Here is a 25072-nt window from a genome sequence, read left to right as displayed (position 1 = left end):
TAATTCCCTAATCCAAGGTAAATATTTTTAAAGTGAGGATTCCAGAAACAATAATAGGAGTTTATGGAGCTATTTTTAGGCAGACATTAAAGTTCCTTTTCTGACGGCCATCAAAATACATCACTTATTACAAGGTCTACCACACACAGAGCCTGCCCTGTTTCCATGGTCTATATAATACCAATGTTTCTATTTACTGAGAATAATGATTCATACTAACTGAGCACTTATTTTAATCCAGGCATTGTGCTAAACGCTCAGAGGTCGAGTTCATTTAATCCCCACAGCAATGCTCAGAGGTAGTACAGTATTTTCATCCCCACTTTACATTTGAGGAAACTGAGGCTTAGTTAAACTTGATGACATTTCCCAAATCACACAGCTACTGTATGTGGTTCCAGGACTGGAGTCCAGGCAGTGCAACTTTAGAACCTTACTCACTCTAGTTACCTTATTCAGTATATTAGATTAACTCCAAGAAGAATACTTTGGTGTTAAGCATGTTTTTCTTTTTGAGATTATTGTTAATAATCTCAATTACTCTTGACTCATTTCATAGACATCCACTTTCCAAATTCTTAGTCTCTAATCTCCTAGTGCAGCCATCCTCAACCTTTTTGGCACCAGAGACTGGTTTCATGGAAGCCAATTTTTCCACAGATGGGGGGGTCGGAGGAATGGTTTCAGGATAATTCAAGCACATTACATCCATTGTGTGCTTTATTTCTATTATAATTACTTTATAATATATAATGAATATATATATTGAATAAAGTGCACAATGGATATGTGCTTGAATTTTATATGAATTTTTAATATATATAATAATATATATTAATTTATATATTTATTATATATAATATATATTCATTATGGTTCGTTATATTTATTATATATTATATACAGAATATATGGTTAGTTATATTCATTATATGTATATATAATATTCATTATATATACATGTATATCACATACACATGAATATTATATTTTCATTATATATATCATTATATATAATATATATGATGAACTTATATATTCATTATATATGTAATATATATGATGAATATAACTAACCATGATGTAGAATGTAGAATCAGTGGGAGCCCTGAGCTTGTTGTTTACCTGCAACTAGATGGTTTCATCTGAGGGTGATGGGAGATGGTGACAGATCATTAAACATTAGATTCTCATAAGAAGTGTGTGCAGTTCACAATAAGGTTCATGCTCCTACTCATGTTTCCAAACCCTAACACAGATCTGATCAAATCAAGCCTCATTTAAAGAGACATACATAGAAAAGTATGTAGCGTAAAGTCTAGAGGTTAAACGTTTGTCATCAAATGTATCAATAACTAGTTTCTGATTCTGGGCAGGTTTTTGTCTTCTCTAAATCCTTACTCAATGACCTGTCCTTACTCAATGACATGTCTTTCTGTGAGTCAGAATAAAATTGGTTAAGAAAATATCTGGCCTGACATTTATTTGTATTTGGGTTTATTGAAGTTCAGAAAATAAGTACTGATTCTGAAATTAATTATCCAACAATAGTTATCTCTCAGCCTCTATATTTGTATTGATTAAACATAAAAAGATACATAAATATTACCGTAATTTGTAACAAGTGAAAATTAATTGTAACGAAATCACTGTTAGTGATGGTTGCCACCAATAATTTGTAAGTCCTAGAAGAAATAAGAATATTAAAATTAAAATTATGTACTAGCCCCCCAAAAAAGGTAAATTTTTCAGTAATTGTAACCTTGAACATATTATATGTTAACCCTACTTTATTTCAATATTTTACAATTTCTTTTTGTTTTTCTAATAAAATATATTGCAATTTGCTAAAATGCCATATTTGTATTAGCGTATGTATATGCTGTACATACATGTACACATACATACACATAGGTTTGTGTATATGTAGACACACTATTATATATTTTTGAAAACTAAGCAATTTGGAGAAATATCATTGGGAAAGTACTTACTATGATTTTTAAATGTCTATGCATTAATCAATATCTATTGGTTACTATTCAAAGCACAGAGGGTCATACTTAGAGGCATAAGACATAACTGATATACCAACAGGGAAATGAGATGTACACAGGAAATGAATTCCTTGGCAAGATATAAGAGCATTGAATACAAACAAAGGAACTTAAGTAAAGTCCAATGGGATTGAACTGTGACCCGACACAATTTTTCTGGAGACTTATTTATGTAAATTTGAAGACAGAACTGAGAAAGGACATTATAAAAACTAAAAACAGGGAGAACAGGATTTTTATGTATCAGTTCAGATACATAATAGAAAAGGAATTTCTTGGCTAAGGGGTCAACACTGTGAGATCTAACGGCCTTCAACTGCCCACCCAATTTTTGACCCTCATTAAACTTTTTCAACTTTTGTCTTCTCTAGCTTTTAGTTGCTGCAATCCTCTATCAGGCAATGTATCCAGTTTTATCTGTGGGCTTCTTCCTTCCTGTCCATCGTGTTACCTGTGCTGGGCTACCTGTGTTGTGTTCTGCTCAAGGTATCCTCCTTTGGGTGGCACTCTTGTCCTGCCTAGCCCTAGTTCTGCCTGCTAGAGATGCTCAATTAGTTGTTGAGTTGAAGTGAAGTGAATTGAACTAGTTTCCTCAGATTTCTCTAAACACAAATCCACTCATCCTTTCTGTTCTTTGAAATTCTCAAAACCGGTAAGACACATCTATTTTAAAAACAGCAAGCATTGGTGGAAGTTAAGGTGAATATGGCTTTTGACTCCACAGGAAAGGGAAGCATTGCAAGTTCCTAAGCACTTCTGGACTCTTAATGCAGTTTTACTCGTAAAAGTTTCAAGTAAGAAAACAAATAGCAGTGCTCCGAGTTCTTTACTAGATTCAATTACCAGAGTACAAACATCTTAATTCAGTTAAGCAAAATAGCCCGCACACATTCCGTTTCCAAGGAGGCTGCTTTTCTTCCTCTCTTCCCTTCTCGCTCTCCCTCTTACTGTTTTTCCTCCGTCTTGTTTCTCCTTGTCTCCCCTTACCATAGTTATCTCAAAGAAAAGCTCATCTGCATCCACCCTTCAACCACGAATTACCATAAACGAAGCAACACCTCCCCCCCCCAACACAGCACCACCACATTAAGCGAGAGCAAAGCCCTCAGTAGAGCCTGTCGGGGTTGTGGGGACGCCCCCTTTCGTGCAAAACGACCTCACGGTGAAGTTCAAGGGTTCGCAGGAGAGGGAAGGAGGGGATTCCAGATCCTCGCGCTTTCACAGACGGCCTAATCCCTCTGCGCAATGGACCTAGGAAAGCTGCCTCCCCTTAAGGGAGCCAAGGCACTGTCAAAGTGCCCTCCCTGCCAGGACCCGGAGAAGTCAGGGGTGTGAAGGCGGAGCCACTGGGCTGGCGACACCCTCCCGAAGGTCCAGCCCTTACCCGCCTTCCTACCACCTAGGGGGTTTGGCCGGGAGAGCAGGATCATCCTCTCAATGAAAGGCAGATGTCCCTTTAAGGTTTGCTTCCACAGCCGGTGGACTTTAGCCTAAACACGGACCCGCGAAGCAGGCTTTATTTGTCCATGTCTCGGACAGAGCCTGGGAAGCTGCCAGCGGGATTTCAGAGACCAAGAGCGCGAAGGGGCGGGCGATGTGGCAATCCGTCTGGGATGTGAAAAGCGTGGAGCGCATTTAGAGGCAGTCGACGAAAACACAGGAAATCACTCCTCTCCCGCTCCTGGGCGCCGCTACCACTGGGACAGAGGACTGGGAACCGCAGCCGCGGGCGGAGTGGCCCAGCCAGAGCGCGCGGCTCCCGCGCCGGGTCCTGCCCTGAGAACCAGCTCGGTCCCCTGGCGCTGCGGCCGCTCCGGCCATGGCCCCCCGGTTCCGCGCCCGTCCAGGGGTCGCTGTCGCCTGCTGCTGGCTCCTCACTGGTGAGCGACTCGCTTTTCTCTGAGCATCTCCTGCTCGTGGGATCGGGGCTTGGAGCGGGGAGGGAGGTCCTCAGAGCCGTGGGCCAGAGAGGAGGAGGGAGCGCCCATCCACTTTCGGGCACTCCAGGTACTCGGGCCAGGCAACGGGGCTGGTAGGAGTTTCGTGTTCTGGTTTTGATGTGAATCAGTTTTGGTGTCTCTCCAAAGTCCTTCACCCTAGGAGGAGTGAGGCAGCGCTGAAAACTTTACAAGGTAGAATTGACTTTTAAAATTAAAGTTGTTTTTACAATACACCTTGTATTTTAGGACTTTGCTTAAAGTCCTCCCGCAACCCCCCTTTTTTATGGCATGGGATGGGAGGGTGGTGCTTATAGGACGCCTGATATATATGCAAAACTACCCTCGGGTTGTTCTAGAGTGGACGTTATTGCATTTTCTTGCTGTCTAATATTCAGGCTTTCTTCCCATGCAGAACAAGAAAAGACAGGGATGCAAGGCGAAACTGCTGCTTGTTACAAAATGATGTTTCTAAGTAGCACCCAAGAGAAGGGATATTTTGAAACGTAGAAAGGAATGGTGAACATTTTCTCTGTCAATATCACAGCGCAGTCTAATTTTAAGACGCAAAATATAGTATTGTTATTTGTATATAAACGTGTACTTTTCAAGAGGGTACTTAAAAACATAGTGGAAATGCAAAGTTGTATCCAATTTAGAAAAAGGTTGAAATACAGCATTTTCTAAGATTTTCCCAATAATTAACCCATGGTCAGATCTTTTTTATCAGTTACTGATAGGGGTTGAGGGTGGGAGTTGAAATGGAGAAAAAAATTGAAGAAGGCGGGAGGCGGGGGAGTGTGTTGATAGAAGTTTTGCGTGAAGGAAAATCACTTTTTTTTTGAGACGTTGGGACGTCGAGACGTTGTCTCACTGTCGCCCAGGCTGGAGTGCAGTGCTGCGATCACGGCTCACTGCAACCTCTGCCTCCTGGGTTCAAGCGATTCTCCTCCCTCGACCTCCCAAGTAGCTGGGGCGACAGGCGCATGCCACCACATCCGGCTATTTTTTTTTTTTGTATTTTTAATAGAAATGGGGTTTCACTTTGTTAGCCAGGATGGCCTCCATCTCCTGACCTTGTGATCCGCGCATTTCGGCCTCCTAAAGTATGGAGATTAAAGGCATGAGCCACAGAGCCCTGCTGAAAATCACTTTATTAATGGGTTAATTAATGGCTTTAACATATCATTGATATTCAATTGTTCAGTGTTTTTACTGCTGGCATGCTTATTAGTACTAGGTAATTTAGCATTTTTACGGTTAAAAATAGGATAGGGCCAGCCAGTTTAGACCTGTCTTAGATGGTCAGGCATTGTTAACTTTTATAAAGATCATTTAGAAGTTGATTATCAGCAAGCAGAGCTTTTCTCATAGTGAGGTGATGTAAAAAGAGTTAATAATGAGCTACTGGCTTTTCATCCAAACATTTCCCACTATTCAGGAAATGTCCAATAATCCAAACAGTGGTAAGTGCTGAACAGCGTTATGGCCAGTGAGTGGTTTAACTTACCAGCTACTGCCACTACTCTTTATACATATTTGACCTATGATTCCTCTCCAACTCAGTTTTTTGTTTGTTTGTATTTTGTTGTTTTTGTGCAAAATCTGAATACAGTAGTTTATTAACTATTCAAGTTGTACCTTTTTCATTTTACCAAATAAGCAGTCTCTAGAGCAGAAATGATGAAATGAGGTTTGCATAACCTCTAAAAAGACAAGAATGAAACTTGAAATAACAGAGAAGTTTCGCAAGTTACAATTTCCTATATATGTTGGTGAAATATACATTGCTGAATCCAGGAAGAGACTTTTAAAAAATGCATAGATATTTCTAAATTATAATATTTAGATCACATGTGTATGCTATATTTATGTCCATTTTGCAACACACAGGAGAGATCTGATATTGGACTGGTTTCCTTTGCTGATTCCTCATCAGTCATTATATTCTCTATGCTCTTCTTACCATTCTCTTTCAGATTTGGAAACGTCTCAATTCAGAGTCCATTTGTAACCTGGGGACTCATCACCATACTTATCCATTCAGCTACTGTAGAGCTTATCTTTCTGTATTCAATCTAAACCCAACTTCCTGTCTACCCTTTTAATATGTCATTTTCATTATTATCTGTTTTTAGTCAAATTCTTTGGTGGTTCTTTGTTGCCTTTAAGATAAAATCCAAAATTCTCAACTGACTGTCCTAATCCAACACCCTCTCTCTATTTCCTGCTACTCCTACGTCAGTTTCTTATTGATGGTGTGACAACTTGCCACAGATTACCAGCTTGAAACAACATAAATGTACTATTGTACAGTTCTGTAGGTCAGAAGTCTCATTGGGCTAGAATTAAGATGTCATCAGAGCTGCATTTCTTCTGGAGGTTGTAGGAAAAAATCAGCTTCCTTGTTTTCACATGCATTCTTGGCCTGTGGCCCCTTTCTCCATCTTCAACCCAACAGGGTAGAATCTTCAGATCTTCCCATAACTCTACTTTATCATCACATCTCTTTCTCTGACTCTGAACCTACTACCTTCCTAAGGATCCTTGTAATTACAATGTGCCTACCAGAATAATCTCCTCATCTCAACATCTTTAATTGCATCTTCCAAGTCTCGTTTACCATCTAGGATAACATATTCACAGGTTCCAGGCATTAGGTCATGGATACCTTTGGGAGACCATTATTCTGTCTACCACAATCTTTAAGCATAAACTGTCCATTATAGCCAATCACTTTTCTTTACTTTCTGTATAATCCTCATGTTCATTCTGCCACTGAAGAATGATCTTGTTTTATGCATCAGGAAAAGAACTCCACCTTTCCTTTCTACCTCCCTCTGACATCTAAACAAACTCTCTACAGCTTTCAAAGCTGAGTTTACATCAGAACAAGAAACCAGCAGCATCCCTATAAACTTCCCATTAGATTTAGAGTTTCTCATATTAGCTCTTTACAATATTTATTAACAATGATTCCTCAAAAAGATGTTCTTCCTATGTCTAAACAAAATATTATTTTATGTATGTTGAAGTCTCAGCATAAACTAATGGCACCTATAAAGGATTTAACTGAAGATAGTTTCATAAAGTGACAGTTTAGAGAGGCTTAAAGGAACAAGAAAAGAGGGTGGAGCATCTAGCAAAAGCCACAGTGGGGAAAAAAAGAACCTGAAGCAAGAGTGAGAAGAAAATCCATGACCATTCCTAGGCCTGAGATGGTGGCAGTGTTAGTTTGATTATGAACTCTAGCTGTGGAGGGTGGCCATTAGACTGGAGTTGCGGTCATAAAAAGAGGAATGCAGTCAGCTAGTGACAAAACTGAAGCCCAGCAGAGAAAGAGTAGGGAAAATAAATATACCCCCTTTCTTCCTACCCTCTGATGTCTTGCTCAGCCCTCCCATTGGCCATATCCAAATGTTTCTAAGATCCAACCTTCCAGAGGACAAAGGGCAAGACAGTCAATAACAGAGTAACTAGCACAACTTAACCCTGAAATGTATTATGTGCAAGATATTGTGCCAAGAGCTTTGCATGTATTATTTCATTTTAATCTAAAAATGAAATTTACTAATTGATCACAACCAGTCACAGATTTTGTTCTTTTTCTACCCCCCACTGCTCTACTTGATTAGCCTTGAAAAAAAGAAAAAAATTAAAAATGTATAACTATTATCCATTTTAGAGACGAAGAATAAAAATACAGTACTAAGAAGTTAATTTCACTTGTCCAAAGTTGAAGAACTAATGACAAATCTATTCCATTCATATCTCTGACCTCAAATTTAATGCTCTAAAATATGCTATATAGGCTGCCTAAAGATAAGTTCATTCACCCTTGCTCATCCCTCTAAATGTGAAATCCAAACATAATTGTTTAAAATACTTGGATAATGACCTCATTAATCATACAAGTCAATCTTTCAATTCCATGATTTTTAGTTGTACTAAAGTAAACTCAAATAAGACTCCTATCTCTGGTTATTAAGAATATAAATATAGAATTACCCCTAATTAAGCTATATGTCCCTTTCCTAGAAATATTTTGGTCAAGAAGCAAGGTCTTCTTTTATGACTTTTCTCACAGGCAAGATTTCCTATTCAAAATAAAGTCCAGTGAGGAGATGGTAGATGGCTGAATATGGGGAGGAAGTCAGCCACCTATTCAAAACAGAGAATGACTCCCAATGGCAGACAATGTATTGTCAGGAATTGCTGAAAATGGTGAAAACTGTCTTACTTACTGTGATGCTTGTAAAGGCAGCAATGAATTCATGGGATTTTTGTTTGTTTAGTAAACAGGCAATGAGAGTAACCACAAAACACATATATATGCTACACTATGTAGCATTTCTCTTCCTTCCTGTCATAACACTTATCCAGCTATTTTGAAGCATGAGCTCTTGGGCCACAGCTTATCACTGATATTCTGACTACAGTAGATGAATGCTCCTCTAACATGTTCCTCCACTTCCAACCCAATAAACTTCTCACTAGATTTAGAACTTGCTGAATTTCCACATCTCTTAACATATTTTAATAAAGTAGCTCATGTTTACAATATATTTAGAAAAGCTGGGGACCAAAATCCTATTCTTTACCTACACTACTCTTCTGTTGTATGAAATACAAAACAGTATACTTGAATTCATGTTAAGAAACTGAGATAAAAGATATTTTGAAACTGTTGCCACAGCGCTAGAGTCAGAATAGACTGCCTATTCAGAGCAGTCTGTGACTGAAGAATTGTATTCGCCTTCAAAGCAAGTACAGTAGAGTATCAAGAGATGCAAATGACTGCATATATTTCTGTCTTCAAGATTATTGAGCTCCTTTCAGCTCCTTAATTGTGCCAGCTACTCTAAAGTCTCCTTGGAGACTTTGCATAAGTAGTCACTACCACTGCTACTGGTCTCAATTCCTGACTAAATGTCATTTCCAAGAGACACCCTGAAGTAGATTGGACCCTCCTTCAGGGCATGTATATCCCAGCACCTTTGCTTCTATTATATAACACACCGTGGTATTATAATTCACTATCTAATTGTCTTTCCAGCTTACTGTATGCTCTGTGAGGGTAGGATCTTTGTTTATTAACCACTGGCACCTAGAAATAATAGGTGCTTTTTAATTGAATGAATCACAAAAGAAGTGACTATTGACCAACTCATAAAATAATTATGGGATCAGATTATCTCCTTTTATTATACCTATGCCTGAAATATTTCTGTCAACCCAAATTTATAAATAATAGAATGGATGGACAGATGCATCATGATTTTATGTACCACTAAGAAAGACAAGCCACTCCCAATCTAATTATAATTGCTAGATTGTTAGATGGTTTCTAGTTTCAGAGATGTTGAAATTGAGAAAATGTGCATCTGAAAATTACAATCAATAATATACAGTGTACCTACATGACAATTTTCTATTATATTTCTTTGGACATTTAAAAATTGTGTCATAAGGTTTCAAAGAGGCTAATATGTAAAACCTCACCTAGATATAAAGATATAACATTGCTCCTCTTAGTCCTCTTCAAGTGCCAAGTTTATATCTGATTTAGGGGATAATTACTCTTCTGGCACCAAAAGCCTCACCAGATCCCAAAAACAGAGTTCCCTCCAAATACTCGATCTTTAGAAGAAAGCTTCAGGGGAAAGGTGACAATAAAGTAATCAAATAATGTTCCAGTTGCACAGGACTAATGATTCTAGCTTCGGCAAACTCTTAACTTTTTGTCATGTTGCTGGTAAGCTCCAGGGCTATGTATATAGGAAGGATTAAAATTTTAATTTTAATCAAAACTTTCCTTTGATTTAAAAGAAAGATAAAAAAGTCAACTAAGTTTTAAAAGGAAATTAAAATGCATATGCTGGTTAGTGTTAAGAATGCACTTTATGTGTTAAAAAGATCAGTTTTATCCAAACAGGAGATCCCTATCAACAAGACAAGTGACAGATCTGAACTGAAAACTCATTGTAATTCAAATATGCAATGGAATGAATATACATACTCTTTTTATATGAATTATGTGAGATCTCCTAAAATAAATGCAAATTCTTACATTTAAGTATAGCACCTAAATCACTTTAAAACATCGATAGTTAAGATGGTTTATATATTTTGTAAATCACATATCCTTATTATACATTAAATGGACTTTCAAAATTACTTTATTAGACTTTTATTTTACCAAATACTAAAATCTAAAAATACATAGGTACTGGCCCATCCTTAAAATATCTGTTATACATTTTACTTGTAATATTTTTGGTGAAATGATCTTATGCTGTATAAGAATACATACAAATAGAACTACACACACACACACACACACACACACACTTCTGTTGATAGGATTTTGTTTATTTAGTAGAAGATTTTGTATTGTTTTGTGACAATTGCAAGTAAGTATTTTCCATCATGGGAAATTCAGATAGTGAGTACAAGTTCCTTAAAACAAAACAAAACAAAAACAAAAAAAACCCACTCACTTTCCCTTTTACCTTTTACCCTTTTGTCTATATTAGCTAACTAATCCTCCCAGTCATCCACTTAGCTTTGCTGGCAGAGGTCACATGGGAACCTTTCTTTGCACAATCTGAGGTTTGCACATTCTCTCTAAATAAATGATTGCATTTATCACTAGATATTCCTAATTGGAGCTCTGGCTTCCTATTTTGTAAAGTTCACTTTCCAAACCATGAATGATAAAACTAATTGCCATTACGTGTTATTTTAAAACAGTTTAAGAACTTTTCCTGCAGAAGATGTATTTTAAATTGCTCTCAAATATTGAAATAGGCTTATATAAACATACCTTAAGAGTAAACTTCTTTATAAATTTTTAGTAACATTATAAAACAAAATATGATTTCCTAATTTTAGGATGTCAGTTACAGGCAAGTTAAAAACTCTGAATTAAAGAAAAATTAATAACCACTAATTTTTGCATACTAAAAATATAAGTATGTGCCACTTGTTATGCTGTGTTCCAGGAACACAAAGACAGATAAAAGGTAGTCAGTCTCTGCCTTTACTGGTGGAATAGCATTTTAAACTACCCATTATTTAGTGAAATACAGTCAGTAACAATATAAGTGCTCTAAGAAGTATCTGGAAATGTCTGTAAAAATGTTAAAATAGCTGCCATACTTTACATTTGACTCACGTAGCTCACTGGTGGAAGAGGTAGTATTCATGGAAAGAAGCAATGGTAGGAGAGGTTCCTAAAGTGCTTTATACAGAGTAACGAAAAGATTAGGCTTGTGTGGCAAGAAAGTAAGCCTTTCAAAATGAAACGCAAGATTAAAACAAGAAAATTTATACAACCCCAACTGTTTAAGGGTCTCATGCTAAGCAGAGGGTATTAAAACAAGATTTCCACCTTTTAGGGGCCCATAATTCCATTTTATGTCATATAAACCATTTCATTCATATTATTGTAATAGGAAAGATAGTAATTCAACTCACCAATGAGGTGCATGAACCATTTCATTCAGTAGAGCTGACCTAAGGTTTCCCTGAAATGGGGGTGAGAAATAAATAAATGTATCCAAAAGACTATCTGTCAGTCAACTCTACCAAACCAGTTATTTTTCCAAGGCTAAATAATCATGATCATGTTAAAATGGCTCTTGTCCCTTGTTTTATCTAATACAGTTTTCTAGCGTCAAGCCAGGCATTTTCAGAGCTCCATCATTTATTAATATTAAGTATCATAATGCCATTAGAACCTCATAAAGATGGTCAAATGAAAGAGCAGAACAAATAATCTTATTTATAATTTAAAATGAAAAAAAATAACTTTATTGAGGTCTGGGACTTATTTCAAGTTGGTAGAATCCAACTAGGAAAGACCGTATCTCAGGTCCGCCAATTCTTGGTCTATAAGCACAAAACTTCAAATCAGTCTTTAGCCACTGAAATGAATCTTAGAATCAAATCTGAAAGATAGCATGCAAAATTGAAAACAAATATGTTAGGGTGAGATTACACATGTTGTTTAAACATTTAAAAAATATTACTGCAGCCTAATTTTTACAGTTGTAAGTTTAATTATTAAATTCAATTCCCTCAAATTTCAGTAAAATAAATTTGGTTTCAAAGAGACTGAGTACTGCCAAAAGTTACAGTAAAAACAATTGAAGAGTAAGAACTACAATCCAGGATGTTTGACTTCTAGCCCAGTTCTCTTTTTGAGACACTGGAAGTGTCTCAAGAGCAACAAATTAAAAACTTTTGGTGGTAGCTATACTTCTTTTTTACCCCTTTGGAGAGAGTAATATAAATAAGACATTGTAGGAAAAATAGATACTATTAAAGTTACTGATAGAAAGATTTAGGCTGATATAAAGTTACTGATAAAAATATTTCTATTTTAAACATCCAATAAATAAGTATAAAATTAGTATTTAAAGCAATAGAGCTAAAAGCCATGGTATTTTTCTCATGATTTTGCTTATCTGGAAAAAATGAAAACAAATATATAACTAAAGCAGTTTTTAAACTACCATTATTTAGTGAAATGCCGTCAATAACAATATAAGTGCTCTAAGAAGTATCTGGAAATGTCTGTAATAATGTTAAAATAGCTGCCATACTTTACATTTGACTCACATAGCTTATCATTAATATATCAGTGCCTACTATGTGCAAGCGACCTTTCAAGGGACAAAGAAGGGGTATAAAGACAATCCCTCCAGAGTTCAACAAAAAAGATATTTGTTTAAATTAACATGGTTTCAAGTTTGAGATAACATTTCATTTGCATGGTTTCAAGTTTGAGATAACATTTAAGCTGGCTTTTAAAAATAGGCAGCATTAACGGAAGCAGGGATGAAAGGAGAAGTTCCTATGAGTTAAGGCAGCAAACGAGAAAGTTCCTAGCATATGTAGGGAACAAAGATTACTTTCCAGGTGGAATATAGGGTGCCCTAAGAGGAAAAGTGGGAAGTAAATGGAGGCTTAAATGGCAGGGATTGTAGACTTTAATTCATAGGGAATGGGAATCCAAAATTAATCAAAATAAAAATATAATGATTGGTCTAGAAATACTAAGCCATAACACTAAATCTGGATGAAAACATCTAATATTCAACTATATGCTTAAATTACTAAAAAAAAAAAAGTTCCAAACTATTGCAGATGTTTCACATAAAACAGTAATTCTATGAAAGATTTTATAACTCATAACTTAAAAAAAATTTTTTTAACCATGGATTTAAGAGTTAATAGGGGGTTTTCACAGATTTCTAATGTGAAGAAAAATATATGTATATTTTTCTAAAGTAGAATATTAGATCTCTCTCTAAGAGTATAATAATGACCCAGGCTGGACAGAAGGGAAAAAAAACTATGTAGAAGAGAAGAGTGTAATAATTTTAAGAGGGGTAAAAGAGCAGGAAAGGGACAAGTGCCTTTCAAATCCTCTAGGTTGGTTCCCAAGCTGTGGGTTTTTGTTTAACTGATAAAGGTGACAGTTGAGAGAAAGAGACAGTGGATAACAGCCCATAATTTGCAGTGGCAGAGATGACTACAAGCATTCATAATATACAATGGTGGTAGTGGAAAGAGGGTATGGAGTTAAGCAGGTCTGAATTTCAATGCCAGTCATGTGATCTTGAAAACATTTCTTAACTTCTCATAGTCGATTTTCTTCTCCTGTAAAATTGGGATAATAAATATTTACCTTACAGAGAATTAAAAAGAGCATAGGAAAGAACTTGATTCAATAAGTGATAGCTCTTCAATACATACCTTTCATTAAGTTCCTACTGTGTGCTTACCACTGTGATTCTGTGGCTTTTAATCTTTGGCAGACTATGGAAGAGATGAATTGTACTTAGAAAGGTGATGAAGGAGCATTTCAAAGCCCCAGTTCAAAATTATCGCCTTCTCTCTCTCTCTCTCTCTCTCTCACACACACACACACACACACACACACACACACACGTACATGTTCACTCTACCAATTAGGAATTTTAAGTTAACAAGATACTTCAGTGTCCTTTGGAGAGGCAGATCACCTTCACACTTCAATGTGATCAGTTCTTTGCTTAGTGAAAAGTTGCTGGGTTCTCTTGGAATTGGAAGAAAGCAATGTGAATTAGGAACTTCTTGAGGGTACTCAGTATAATAGGAAGGTGGGAAGGAAGATGGAGGAAGGTAAGGGGAAACAGAACAAGAAACAAAGAGAAAAGAGGCCATAAATATTAATAAGTAGCGGTTCACATCTGGACTTTCCCCTAGGAGGGGGCGTTTCCGTTCTGTCCCCTGATAATCTCTTAGGGAGATAATTGACACTTAAGTTTAAATTGTCAGGCCTGTCAGTAGAGATAAATGTTGAGACAAGGCTCAATCATTTTAGGAGGTTGATTTGCCAAAATTAAGGACGTGTGTGGGGAAAACAGGTCTATGCCTTTCTGGGAAGAAGATTTTGAATGTTCCCAATTTAAAAGGGAAAGGATGGAATATTAAGAAATAGTTTTCATGTGAGAGGGTGGCAGGGGGAAAATAGTCATTCGTGCCTTTGTCTGGCTTAGTGAATCTGCATTTTTACATAAGAGAAAATAGACAAATGGGGCAGGGGAGCAATCAGATATGTATTTGTGTCAGGTGGGTAGAGGGATGACTGCACCTCTAACATAAGCTATCCATTTACCAATGTAAATGGTGAATTTTAATAGAAACATTTTAGGGTAAAGATCTTGGAGCTCACTGGGAATCTCCTTGCGGGCAAAATATGAGAGAGGTCTGTAGCTTTTCATCTGGTAGCCATCTCATTTAGGAACCAAAAGGTAAGGCAGTTTTGCATGACCCAGTTCCCAGCTTAACTTTTCCCTTTGGCTTAATGAGTTTGGGGTTCCGAGATTTATTTTCCTTTCACAAGCCTATGGCAAACTCATATTCCTTCCTTTCATCCCTGTTTCATCAGTTCAGGCTGGTTAGTTCCCCTTTCCAATCCACACAGAGTAAGACAGAAAAGACAGTGGGAAGCTACGAGTGCAGGACTCCTCTGCGCTCCGCTCCATCTAAACTCTCAAGAGAAACTCTTGGTTTTTGTGTGTGTGTGTGTATGTGTGTGTTTTTCTATTCACCGGTCTTTTAAAGAGGCGATCCCACTTCTCCACTTCCACTTCCTAATAAAGAATTCTAAGCTACTTAAGGATTTTCTTTAAATTATGTAGCTATTCAATCACAGTCAGTCATAGTTAATAGTTTTTCCCCACTTCTCATAGCCTCAGCTTTTAGCTTAGCTCTGGCAGTGATCTGGCTTAAGCTATTGTGACCCAACCCCCACCTTAAACACTTCACAGGCTACTGGCCTGCAGAAAGCTGAGGCTGCCAACTTTGGAGCCTAGGGTTCCCAGGACATCAGGTCAAGCAACTCAGAAGTCCACCCAAGGGCAAATTCCACACATAGTTTCTTCTCTCTTGGGACCAGCGCTTTAACATCTGGGTTAATCAGATCGTGCAAACAAGGTAACTAGGCGCAGAAAACAGCTGGACACGTTGCTGGGAGCCCAGACCGAATGTGACCAGTAGTTCTCAGAAACCGCTTCTAAATACCAACCCCAAAAGGCTTGTAGCGTCCGAGTGCGGATAAGTGCAAAAACGAGCAGAGTTTGAACCTTTGGGCCAAATCTGCATTTGTGAGAGCTCCTTTTACTGTTAGTTTTGAAATTGGATTTACCCAGAGGGAAGAGTTGCAGAGTGGCAACCGCACCCAAGTAAAACTAATATTTGCACTCACACATTCCCCGGATTCTTCACAAACAGGAATGGAAGAAGAAACTTAGGAAGTTCAAGTTTAGCATTAAAATAAAGGACTCAAAACCAAATACTCCGTGCACCTTCTTTACCGAGCTCATTCGCCCGGAGCGTCTTATAGCTTAGTGCGCCTGCGCCCGCAAGACCTACGGCCCCGCCTCTCCGTTGGGGACGTGAGACGTGCGACTAGGCGCGCGACGCGGACTGCGCATGCGCCTTCATTACATCAGCCCGCTGCTCCATGCTGCCAACGGGAGCAGTGGAGAAGACGCTGTTCGCCGCTGTGTCTCCCGCGCCTGTTAGGCGCAGCCCGCCCGGAAACCCAGAGACGAAAGGATAGCGGAAGTGCTCTCCTCGGCTGTATGAGTAGAAGCAAGAGTATCTTCTTCCCGCCAGGCAAGTACCCGTAGGAACCGGGCCCCGCCCCCTTCCCGCCCTACACTCTCATCCCCTCTCCCTGGGCGGAGGTGAGGACCTCCTTGGCTCCTCTAGTTCTGTCACTGAGCCCCTGCTAGGCCATGAAGCTCGTGAGGAAGAACATAGAGAAGGACAATGCGGGCCAGGTGACCCTGGTCCCCGAGGAGCCCGAGGACATGTGGCACACTTACAACCTCGTGCAGGTGGGTGACAGCCTGCGCGCCTCCACTATCCGCAAGGTACAGACCGAGTCCTCCACGGGCAGCGTGGGCAGCAACCGGGTCCGCACTACCCTCACTCTCTGTGTGGAGGCCATTGACTTCGACTCTCAAGCCTGCCAGCTGCGGGTTAAGGGGACCAACATCCAAGAGAATGAGTATGTCAAGATGGGAGCTTACCACACCATCGAGCTGGAGCCCAACCGCCAGTTCACCCTGGCCAAGAAACAGTGGGACAGCGTGGTTCTCGAGCGCATCGAGCAGGCCTGTGACCCAGCTTGGAGCGCTGATGTGGCAGCTGTGGTCATGCAGGAAGGCCTCGCCCATATCTGCTTAGTCACTCCCAGCATGACCCTCACTCGGGCCAAGGTGGAGGTGAACATCCCTAGGAAAAGGAAAGGCAATTGCTCTCAGCATGACCGGGCCTTGGAGCGGTTCTATGAACAGGTGGTCCAGGCTATCCAGCGTCACATACACTTTGATGTTGTCAAGTGCGTCCTGGTGGCCAGCCCAGGATTTGTGAGGGAGCAGTTCTGCGACTACATGTTTCAACAAGCTGTGAAGACCGACAACAAACTGCTCTTGGAAAACCGATCCAAATTTCTTCAGGTAAAACAATCTTACCCAGGGATAGTTAAGAACGGGCAGAGGGATTTGTATAAACTACTACTAAAGTTTTAGAACTAGGAAAAATGAGAAGAGAAAGTCTTTTACTTAGCTGAGATTATCATGAGATAATGAAGTAAAAAGAGAATGTTAAATGACTACGTAAACTTTGCTGAATTCCTTAAACATATAAAGCCTTGTTAGTGCTTTTGGCTTTAAGCCTTTGTGGGCTGATTAATGGGTGTTCTAAGAGATTATTTTGCCTAACTTTTGTAATTGTGATTTTAGGTACATGCCTCCTCCGGACACAAGTACTCCCTGAAAGAGGCCCTTTGTGACCCTACTGTAGCTAGCCGCCTTTCAGATACTAAAGCTGCTGGGGAAGTCAAAGCCTTGGATGACTTCTATAAAATGTTACAACATGAACCAGATCGAGCTTTCTATGGACTCAAGCAGGTAGAGAAGGCCAATGAAGCCATGGCAATTGACACATTGCTCATCAGCGATGAGCTCTTCAGGCATCAGGATGTAGCCACACGGAGCCGGTATGTGAGGCTGGTGGACAGTGTGAAAGAGAACGCAGGCACCGTTAGGATATTCTCTAGTCTTCACGTTTCTGGGGAACAGCTCAGCCAATTGACTGGAGTAGCTGCCATTCTCCGCTTCCCTGTTCCTGAACTCTCTGACCAAGAGGATGATTCCAGTTCTGAAGAGGATTAATGATTCAAACTTAAAATTGAGACTATCTTGTGTCTCACTCCTAAACTATTACAGTACATTTCTCAGCATCCTTGTGACAGAAAGCTGCAAGAGTGGCACTTTTTGATTCACACAGGGATTCTTATGTATTTGGTTACACTAGATATTTTGTGATTGGCAAGTCATGTATTTAAACAATAAACTAAAAAATAATCACCACGTACTACCATTTTTATTAATTAATTTTGTATAGGAATAATGAGTTATTTGTAGTACTTGGAAACAGAAAACGTGTATTTAATAACATTGCCTATGCAGTATGTTGTTTGGGATAGATCATGAAATTTCATACTGCATGCTTTGAAACAGTTTTCCTTAGAAAAAGTATTTGCTACCTTATCCTCAGTTTACATCATTTATTTTAATTCTGCATGGTATTCTTGCATTGCATTTAATGATCCCTCTTCTCCCCACCTCCACACACTGCATTTTTTTTTAATTTAAGGAGTTTTACTATTTTAAATGATTGCCATGCAATTAATAGACTCAAAGACAAGTTTTAAATATTTTTCTTAAAACATGTTAAACCAGTCACGTTGACAGGAAATGCTTGGTTTTGTTTTGTTGTCTTTAGAATTAGTCATATTTGATTTAGAGGGTCACTTAATTCGTTGTTTTTAGATTTTAGAGCTTTGATCTGCTAGGGATTGTCAAAATAATCTTTTTGAGGCATCTTTATTTTTTTAAATTAGACTAAATAATGTGATTTGCTATTATATGGCTGATTAATGGCAAAGCTGGAAGTCGTTCCCAATCTGGCCTTCAGTTCTTTGCACCAAAACATGCCATATTATTTATTTATTTGCTTGTCAGAGTTATACTTAATTCTGTATGTGGCATTAATCTGGGTTTGCACATTTTTATTGGACTATTTTAGGTGTGAAGAAGCCTGTTCGAAAGTTTAAGTCACATGTCTAGTATATGGAAGTTGACTGAAACCTCCAATACTCTTTACTGTAATTATAGAATTATGTAAATACCTCCAAGTTTAAAATATTCTCTTTTTAAGTATTTTTGATGCACATTTCTAAAAGTTGAGGAAGGATTCTCAGAAATGGAATTGTTTCTTGACCTTTTGCAAACCTCAATTTAGCAAAATAATTAGAAACGATCTAATAGTGATGATTCAGTTTGTAATTGCTGGATCAATGATGCAATTTTGCCCGTCTGTCCTGTGTCTGTGGGCCTTCTTCCTAGTGTAACAGACTTGGGGATTTCTTGTTAACTTCCTAACAAGTTTGAACCTTTTTATTGTTGGGAACTGACACTTCCTATACTTTAAAAATCACATATTTATATTTTTATAAATCTACCTCCTAATTTAAAAATAATTGAGATTGTCATTTCATTATAATTCCATGAGTATCTTTAAACTACTATTCAGATATGTTACTAAATAATAGGAATACAGAAATGAAGCCACATTCTTAAACTTGGAACCTGATAATTATTTTCAGTAAGGATTTGGAGATTTTTGAACATTTATTACTCTCATAATCTATGCAGTACTAAAATGAAACCTAATAAATACAGCCAATACATATTAGGCCATAGGTTCTCAAATTTAGCTACCTGTTCACCTCAACTTGAGAGCTCTTAAAACCCTAAGTGTCCAGGTTGCAGCCCAGACTAATTAAATAAGCTTTTGTGCCTAGAAATTTTTTTTTAAAGCTACACAGATGATTCCAATAGGCTTCAAAGCTGAGAGCCACTGATTCAGGTTCTCTTCAAAAGTGTGGTCCATAGACCAGCAGCATCCCTAAGAGCTTGTTAGAAACTAGAATTCAGGGCTCTTTTGTAAACATACTGAGACAGTCTACCTGTACCAACATCTCCAGGTGATTTCTGCACGTAATAAAATCTGATAAACAAAGGCAAGTAGGTTATTCTGTGCTGGTAAATCTCTGGGAGGAGTCACCAGTCAGAAAAACATTTGAGTATTGAGGTCTTTCAACAGAGCTAACTGGCCATACTCAACTATCTATAAAACCTCTATAAATGTCTTTTATGTCTATGAATTATTTAATTAAATAAAATTTAACTCATTTTTAAGAAATTACATTTTCTGTTATCAAGAATACAATTCTTACTAGATCATAGGTGAAAATATCAGCATAATGATAGGAGCGAATTAAAAATTCAAATAATTTGATTTTCTAGAAGACAAAATGAACAAGTCTTTGGAAAGCATATACAGTCGTCTAATTCCAAGTGCTACTCATTAAGTACTGGATCTGCGATAAACACCCTATCAATAATAACTCTGATGTACCTTCTCTAATGTTCTGTACATTTCCGTTTCCTATCATGTACTTACAAACAGATTTGCTATATGTGACCACTAAACTCAGTGAATAAGAAGCTTGCACATTATTTCATTTTGCTATAGATACAATACATATCAAATGACACTTAGCTACTCCTGGTCTTCCATTTATATGTTAAATGCTGTGTTAATTTTATGACAAGATTGTTGATCCTGGATATCATTTTCATTACCCTCTTAGAAACAAGTTGGATCTTTCTTCTCCCCAATGCCACTAGATTAGCTTTGTAAAACTCATTTTTCTTTATCTTTACATAGTTTCTAACTTTAGTTTCCTTTTTCAGTCCCCCTAATTCTTTTAACCTCAAATTATCTTTAACAGATATTATTAATTTTGTAATTCATATATTCTGGAACTGAAATTTTTGTTCCTAAACAACCAAGTTTACAGATGAAACGGTCTGTACATTTATTCCGCATAATAGCAGCTCTTATTTGGGAAAGGGTTATAGTACATTTAAATCATATGGTTTTTCAAGCAAATTAAGACTGGCTGTTTGTGTTTAGGATCAGAATATGTTAAATTAGAAGTTGAAGAGTTTCCAAAGTGATTTTAAGGGCTTAAGGAAAGATGAACCCTTTTGCTTAGAGCCAAAACTTAGATATGGGGTGTCCATATTCATATCACACTAATCATTAAGAGTAATATATTTAATTCTGTCCATTTTTTTAGTGCCTTATTTGAACCAGTCACTGGGCTGGGTTTGGGGAAGACAAGCATGTAAGCAAATCGTGGTTACAAGTAACTTTTACAAAGTGTGTAAAAAGTGCTGAAAGGGGTCAGTTTGAGGAGGAACTTTATAGAGCAAGGACCAGTAAGTTTGCCTAAAATGGGAAGAAGAAATATGGAGAAATTAAGTGATAAGTTGGGGAGAGGAAGTGTGCAAATCACCTAAGAACCTCCTTACCACAAGAAGGAGCTTGGGTTTGACCATTATAAGAAACAATTACCAAGCTTAAGCAGGAGCATAGCATGATAAACTGCATTTGACAAATAGCACTATTTGGCAGCATCAAGGATGGATTGGAGGAGGCAAGACTGAAAGCAGGAAGACTGGTTAAAAGAATGCATATTAGGAAGATAGGAGAGAGAAATGATAATGGCCTGATCAAAGGCAGCAACAATGTTTCTTGAAATAGGAATGGACAGAAGTCAATAGGAGATACCAAGAGATGGGATCAAAAGGACATGAGTGCAGCTTATTGTTAAGAGTTATGGAAAAAAGTAGAATCCAAAGGTAAATCTCAGATTTCTTGAGTGGTAGGAGAGATGATGACACAAAATGGAATTTTTTAAATGGTAATTAGAAAAAATGTTTTATGGGGTGATTAAATTTACTAAAAGATTTCTTTCAGGATTCCCATAGTGCAGTGATTAGCAAGCTATAGCTCATTCAGGCCAACCAGTTACTGCTACTGGACCCTGTAGCCTTGTGTTCCCTGTCCTAAGTATCTCTGATTTGCCTCAGCCAACATTTGCTTCACTCCTCTTTGATTTCCTGAAGAACCACAGAGTCTGAACTGTGGCATAAATTTTGCAGTTTGATTTATATCTTTATTAACTATTTGAAAATAATTTGTTTCAAAAATTGATTTTGACCAGCTCACAATTTTGCTGGTAGATCGTTTTTAAGTAAATTAATTCTTCAGCAGTGAAGAGCAACTGAAGTGAAGCATTGAAGAGCAACTTTAAAAAGAACTATTAATTCCAATAAAGTTGATAAAATGCTCAGTAAAATAATTTTCTTCCAATTAGTGTCAGCATATTTAAACTTTGTGGTGTGATTTAGTTTATATACTCTGAGATTTAGTATTTTAGAAAAGTGCTCTTCAAGATTTTCCTAATGTATTATATGTATCTCTCATGAATTGAATTAATTTAGAAATTTAACTTAAAAGTGTTACTACAAAGCCAACATGCTTTGTAAAGGTGTTAGGATGCAATTATAATATTTTTGTGAATCAATGATATCTTTTTAGGAAAAGATTCAGAAGTCAAAAATGCAGCTATAGAAAATAAAATCTATCATAATAGTCTTGGATTTAACAAGGAGAACTATCAGGAGTTACTAAACATGGCCATCAAGTAGTAGGTAAACTTCACTTAGAAATAAAACAACCAGGTTCAGTAGAGAGAAACTTATTTAGGTTAAAAATACCATTCAAAAACTTTGGGAGAAGGTATTTGTTAATGGAGACACCTTCTTCAGTGGAGATGATAAAATCTCATTCATTGTTTTTCTTTTTATAGTAAGAATTAATCATTTTAGGAAGTATGTGATATATATCACCATCTGTATTCTTATCCGTATTTTATAGTATTCTAAATTTCAATGAATAATCGGTAAAATAGCCCTTTATTTTGCAGTATTTAATATCTCTATTTTCAATAACATAATATTGTGTTGAGATAAGTAACACTGAGTAACACATTGGAATATTACGAATGTTTTAATTTACATGAGGAGAAATGAATGAGTTTCTGTAAAAACAAACACCTTTGTGTGTAGTATTGCAGTTGCATACAAATTTGAGGCTGCAGTGTTTGCTTTTTACAATGAATATTTTAACTCTATAATAATTGGCATTGATATGGGAAGGTCTTAAATTTTCAGATTACAGTTGCTAAGGACGGTAACATTTATGATAAATTGTGGGGACTTGGAGATTAGTCTTCTTTTAAATTTCCTTTCTTTATTTTCTAAAATTGCCTACATTAAAACTCCATTCTTTAGAATGTTAGTTCAACGGAAATACCAGTTTTCTATAATGTCAGAGATTTAAGGAATTTAAAGCTTATTTCTATTTGGGTGCCATATTTGTTTTCAAAACACACGATACTGAGGCAACAGCAATATTTGCCAAGTAGCAAATACAAGAGCAAAATGTTTTGGCAGTCATATTGCCTGGCCATGCCCAGGGTTGGTACTACTGTCCCCACTCCAGGAATGGACAACCTATTATAACAAAAATAACTGTGTGCTTATTAAGTGTCAGGTCTTATGGTAAGTAACTTAAAACACGTTAGTCTTTCAAGAACCCTGTTCAAAGGGTTTTGTTATTACTATTTTCTGATGCAAAAAAAAAAAAAATGAAATTAAGGTCAAATAATTTACCCCAAATCACATAGCTAGTAGATGTGATGAGGTGCTCCCTCAGCCAATTCCCTAAAAAAAAAACCTAAGAAGGTCAGTTCTTCTCAGATTTAAGTTTGGAGTAGGCAAACATGTATCTAAAAATAAAAATAAATTATTTGATGACACTAAATTTTACATAATCAGCCAAAGTTTATGCAACCAATTTTTTTATGTTTTTATTATTTAGTCATCTCTCATGAAAGGTCAGGAACTCAATTCTATGGTCTTCTAATTTACCTGGATCATAGTAGAGAATTAGAAAAAACAGAGAAAATGTGGCAAATCTAGGTATTAAAGCAATCCCTTCAAGCATTACCCAGCATCTGTTTATTGGTATTTCACACCTAGTTTTAGCAAGCTTTTTTTCTTTAATTTTAAACCTACAAATAAGTCATGCACTATTTTAACAAACTTGGTTTTTTTTTTTTTATTGAGGCAGAATCTTGCACTGTCACCCAAACTGGAGTGCAGTGGCACGATCTCGGCTCACTGCAACCACCACCTGCCGGGTTCAAGTGATTCTCCTGCCTTAGTCTCCCCAGTAGCTGAGATTACAGGCCCCTGCTACAACACCAGGCTAATTTTTTGTATTTTTAGTAGAGACAGGTTGCACTGTGTTGGTCAGGCTGGTCTTGAACTCCTGACCTCTTGATCCATCTGCCTCAGCCTCCCAAAGTGCTGGGATTACAGGTGTGAGCCACCACACCCGGCCAACAATCTTTTTTAAAACGAAGCCCCTTAAGTAGCTAGAACTATGCTACCCCTGAGTATGCACGGATGAATTAAGACCATTTTCCCAGCCTTTAATCAGGAAATTCGATAGCAGCAGAAGATGACCACAAGTGGCCAAGTTGACAGAATTGACAGCAGTCAAAAGTGACAGCTGATAGTGGGAATGGATCCTGAAACACCATCAAAAGAAAAAAGCCTAGGCCATTATAGGGTATTTCACTGGGGCTTGAGGATGTTACTGAGGACAATACCAGTACCTGATATTCACATTCAATGTATTCTGTTAAATAAGTCAAATAAATGTAATATCTTTCAAAATGATTTTCATTCAAAAATAGTGGTACTTAAAAAAATGTTTAGCTGTCATACCTAGAATGACAGTTCCAGATAACCAGAGTTTTACTATGCCTTAATAATCTCAGTAATAAATAATTGTTGAAGGATGAATTTTTGTTAAGGAAAAAAAATCCCAAAATATTTTAGTTGTACAATTTATTCAGAGGTAGAAGGTCCTTCTGAGTTCAAGTCTAAGTTCCAAAAGTTTTATGTCTGGAATTTTTCATCAAGTCCTAGTGTAAACATTGACTAGAACTTTTTGTTCGACACCATTGTGAAAAATTGCTCTGTGGATAGGAAACATTTTAATCTTGGGTTTCAGCTCATTCGATCTGATGACCATAATTTATAGTTTATTTTTCCTCCCCAAGTGTGTTGTTGACTAAGGTATAATTCTTTTTTCATTCTTTCTTTTCCCTTTTTTTTTTGATGAGTTTGAAGAGGAAGATTAAAATACATTTCAGTATATAGCTGTGAATCACTTAGAACCATAAGAGGTTAAAGCTGTAAGGAACTTTATGTTTCATCAGACCTAATTACTTCCCGATACAGATGTAAAGCAGCCCACAGAGCGTTGGTAACAGGAGTTTTTCATAGGTTCCACATTCCTGTTTGATACATCCAATTCCAGTGTCACCTATTTTTTGTCACATGCTCATATTGACTCATTTGGGGTAGAGGAACAATGCGACATTCAAAAATGCCTTAAATCCTCCTTATTTATCAAGCTATTTTGTGGCAAGGCAGTTTTTCTCTAACGGCATTGCTG

The 25072-nt window shown here is 37.3% G+C and overlaps 2 protein-coding genes and 1 long non-coding RNA gene across 5 annotated transcripts in view; 2 read left to right on the top strand and 1 right to left on the bottom strand.

Annotated features, from left to right (window-relative positions):
* The first annotated feature begins 3658 nt into the window (after positions 1 to 3658).
* PELO (pelota mRNA surveillance and ribosome rescue factor) lies at positions 3659 to 17935 on the top strand. The gene is made up of 3 exons (XM_002744989.7): positions 3659 to 3937; positions 15782 to 17016; positions 17302 to 17935. The coding sequence occupies exons 2-3, from the start codon at positions 16291 to 16293 to the stop codon at positions 17731 to 17733; spliced, it is 1158 nt and encodes a 385-aa protein (XP_002745035.1). The 5' UTR covers positions 3659 to 3937; positions 15782 to 16290; the 3' UTR covers positions 17734 to 17935.
* The window catches only part of ITGA1 (integrin subunit alpha 1), a 168095-nt gene continuing 146681 nt past the window's right edge, over positions 3659 to 25072 (top strand). For all 3 annotated transcript variants that reach the window (XR_004739932.3, XR_013532315.1, XM_035291595.3), the window contains exon 1: positions 3659 to 3937. Coding sequence is in view for 1 of the 3 variants with exons in the window: in XM_035291595.3 (XP_035147486.2) it covers positions 3877 to 3937 (61 nt within the window). In the remaining 2 variants the exon portion in view is untranslated. The remainder of the gene's footprint in view (positions 3938 to 25072) is intronic.
* LOC103791601 (uncharacterized) lies at positions 10349 to 15896 on the bottom strand. The gene is made up of 3 exons (XR_001910289.4): positions 15756 to 15896; positions 13760 to 13822; positions 10349 to 13663 (listed from the first exon to the last, which is right to left on the bottom strand). It is a non-coding gene; the product is annotated as an uncharacterized LOC103791601 (long non-coding RNA).

The sequence above is a fragment of the Callithrix jacchus genome, chromosome 2 (assembly GCF_049354715.1).
Source record: "Callithrix jacchus isolate 240 chromosome 2, calJac240_pri, whole genome shotgun sequence".
Lineage (NCBI taxonomy): Eukaryota > Metazoa > Chordata > Mammalia > Primates > Cebidae > Callithrix > Callithrix jacchus.
Note: the sequence above shows the minus strand (reverse complement) of the source record. Positions and strands in the feature narration are given on the sequence as shown.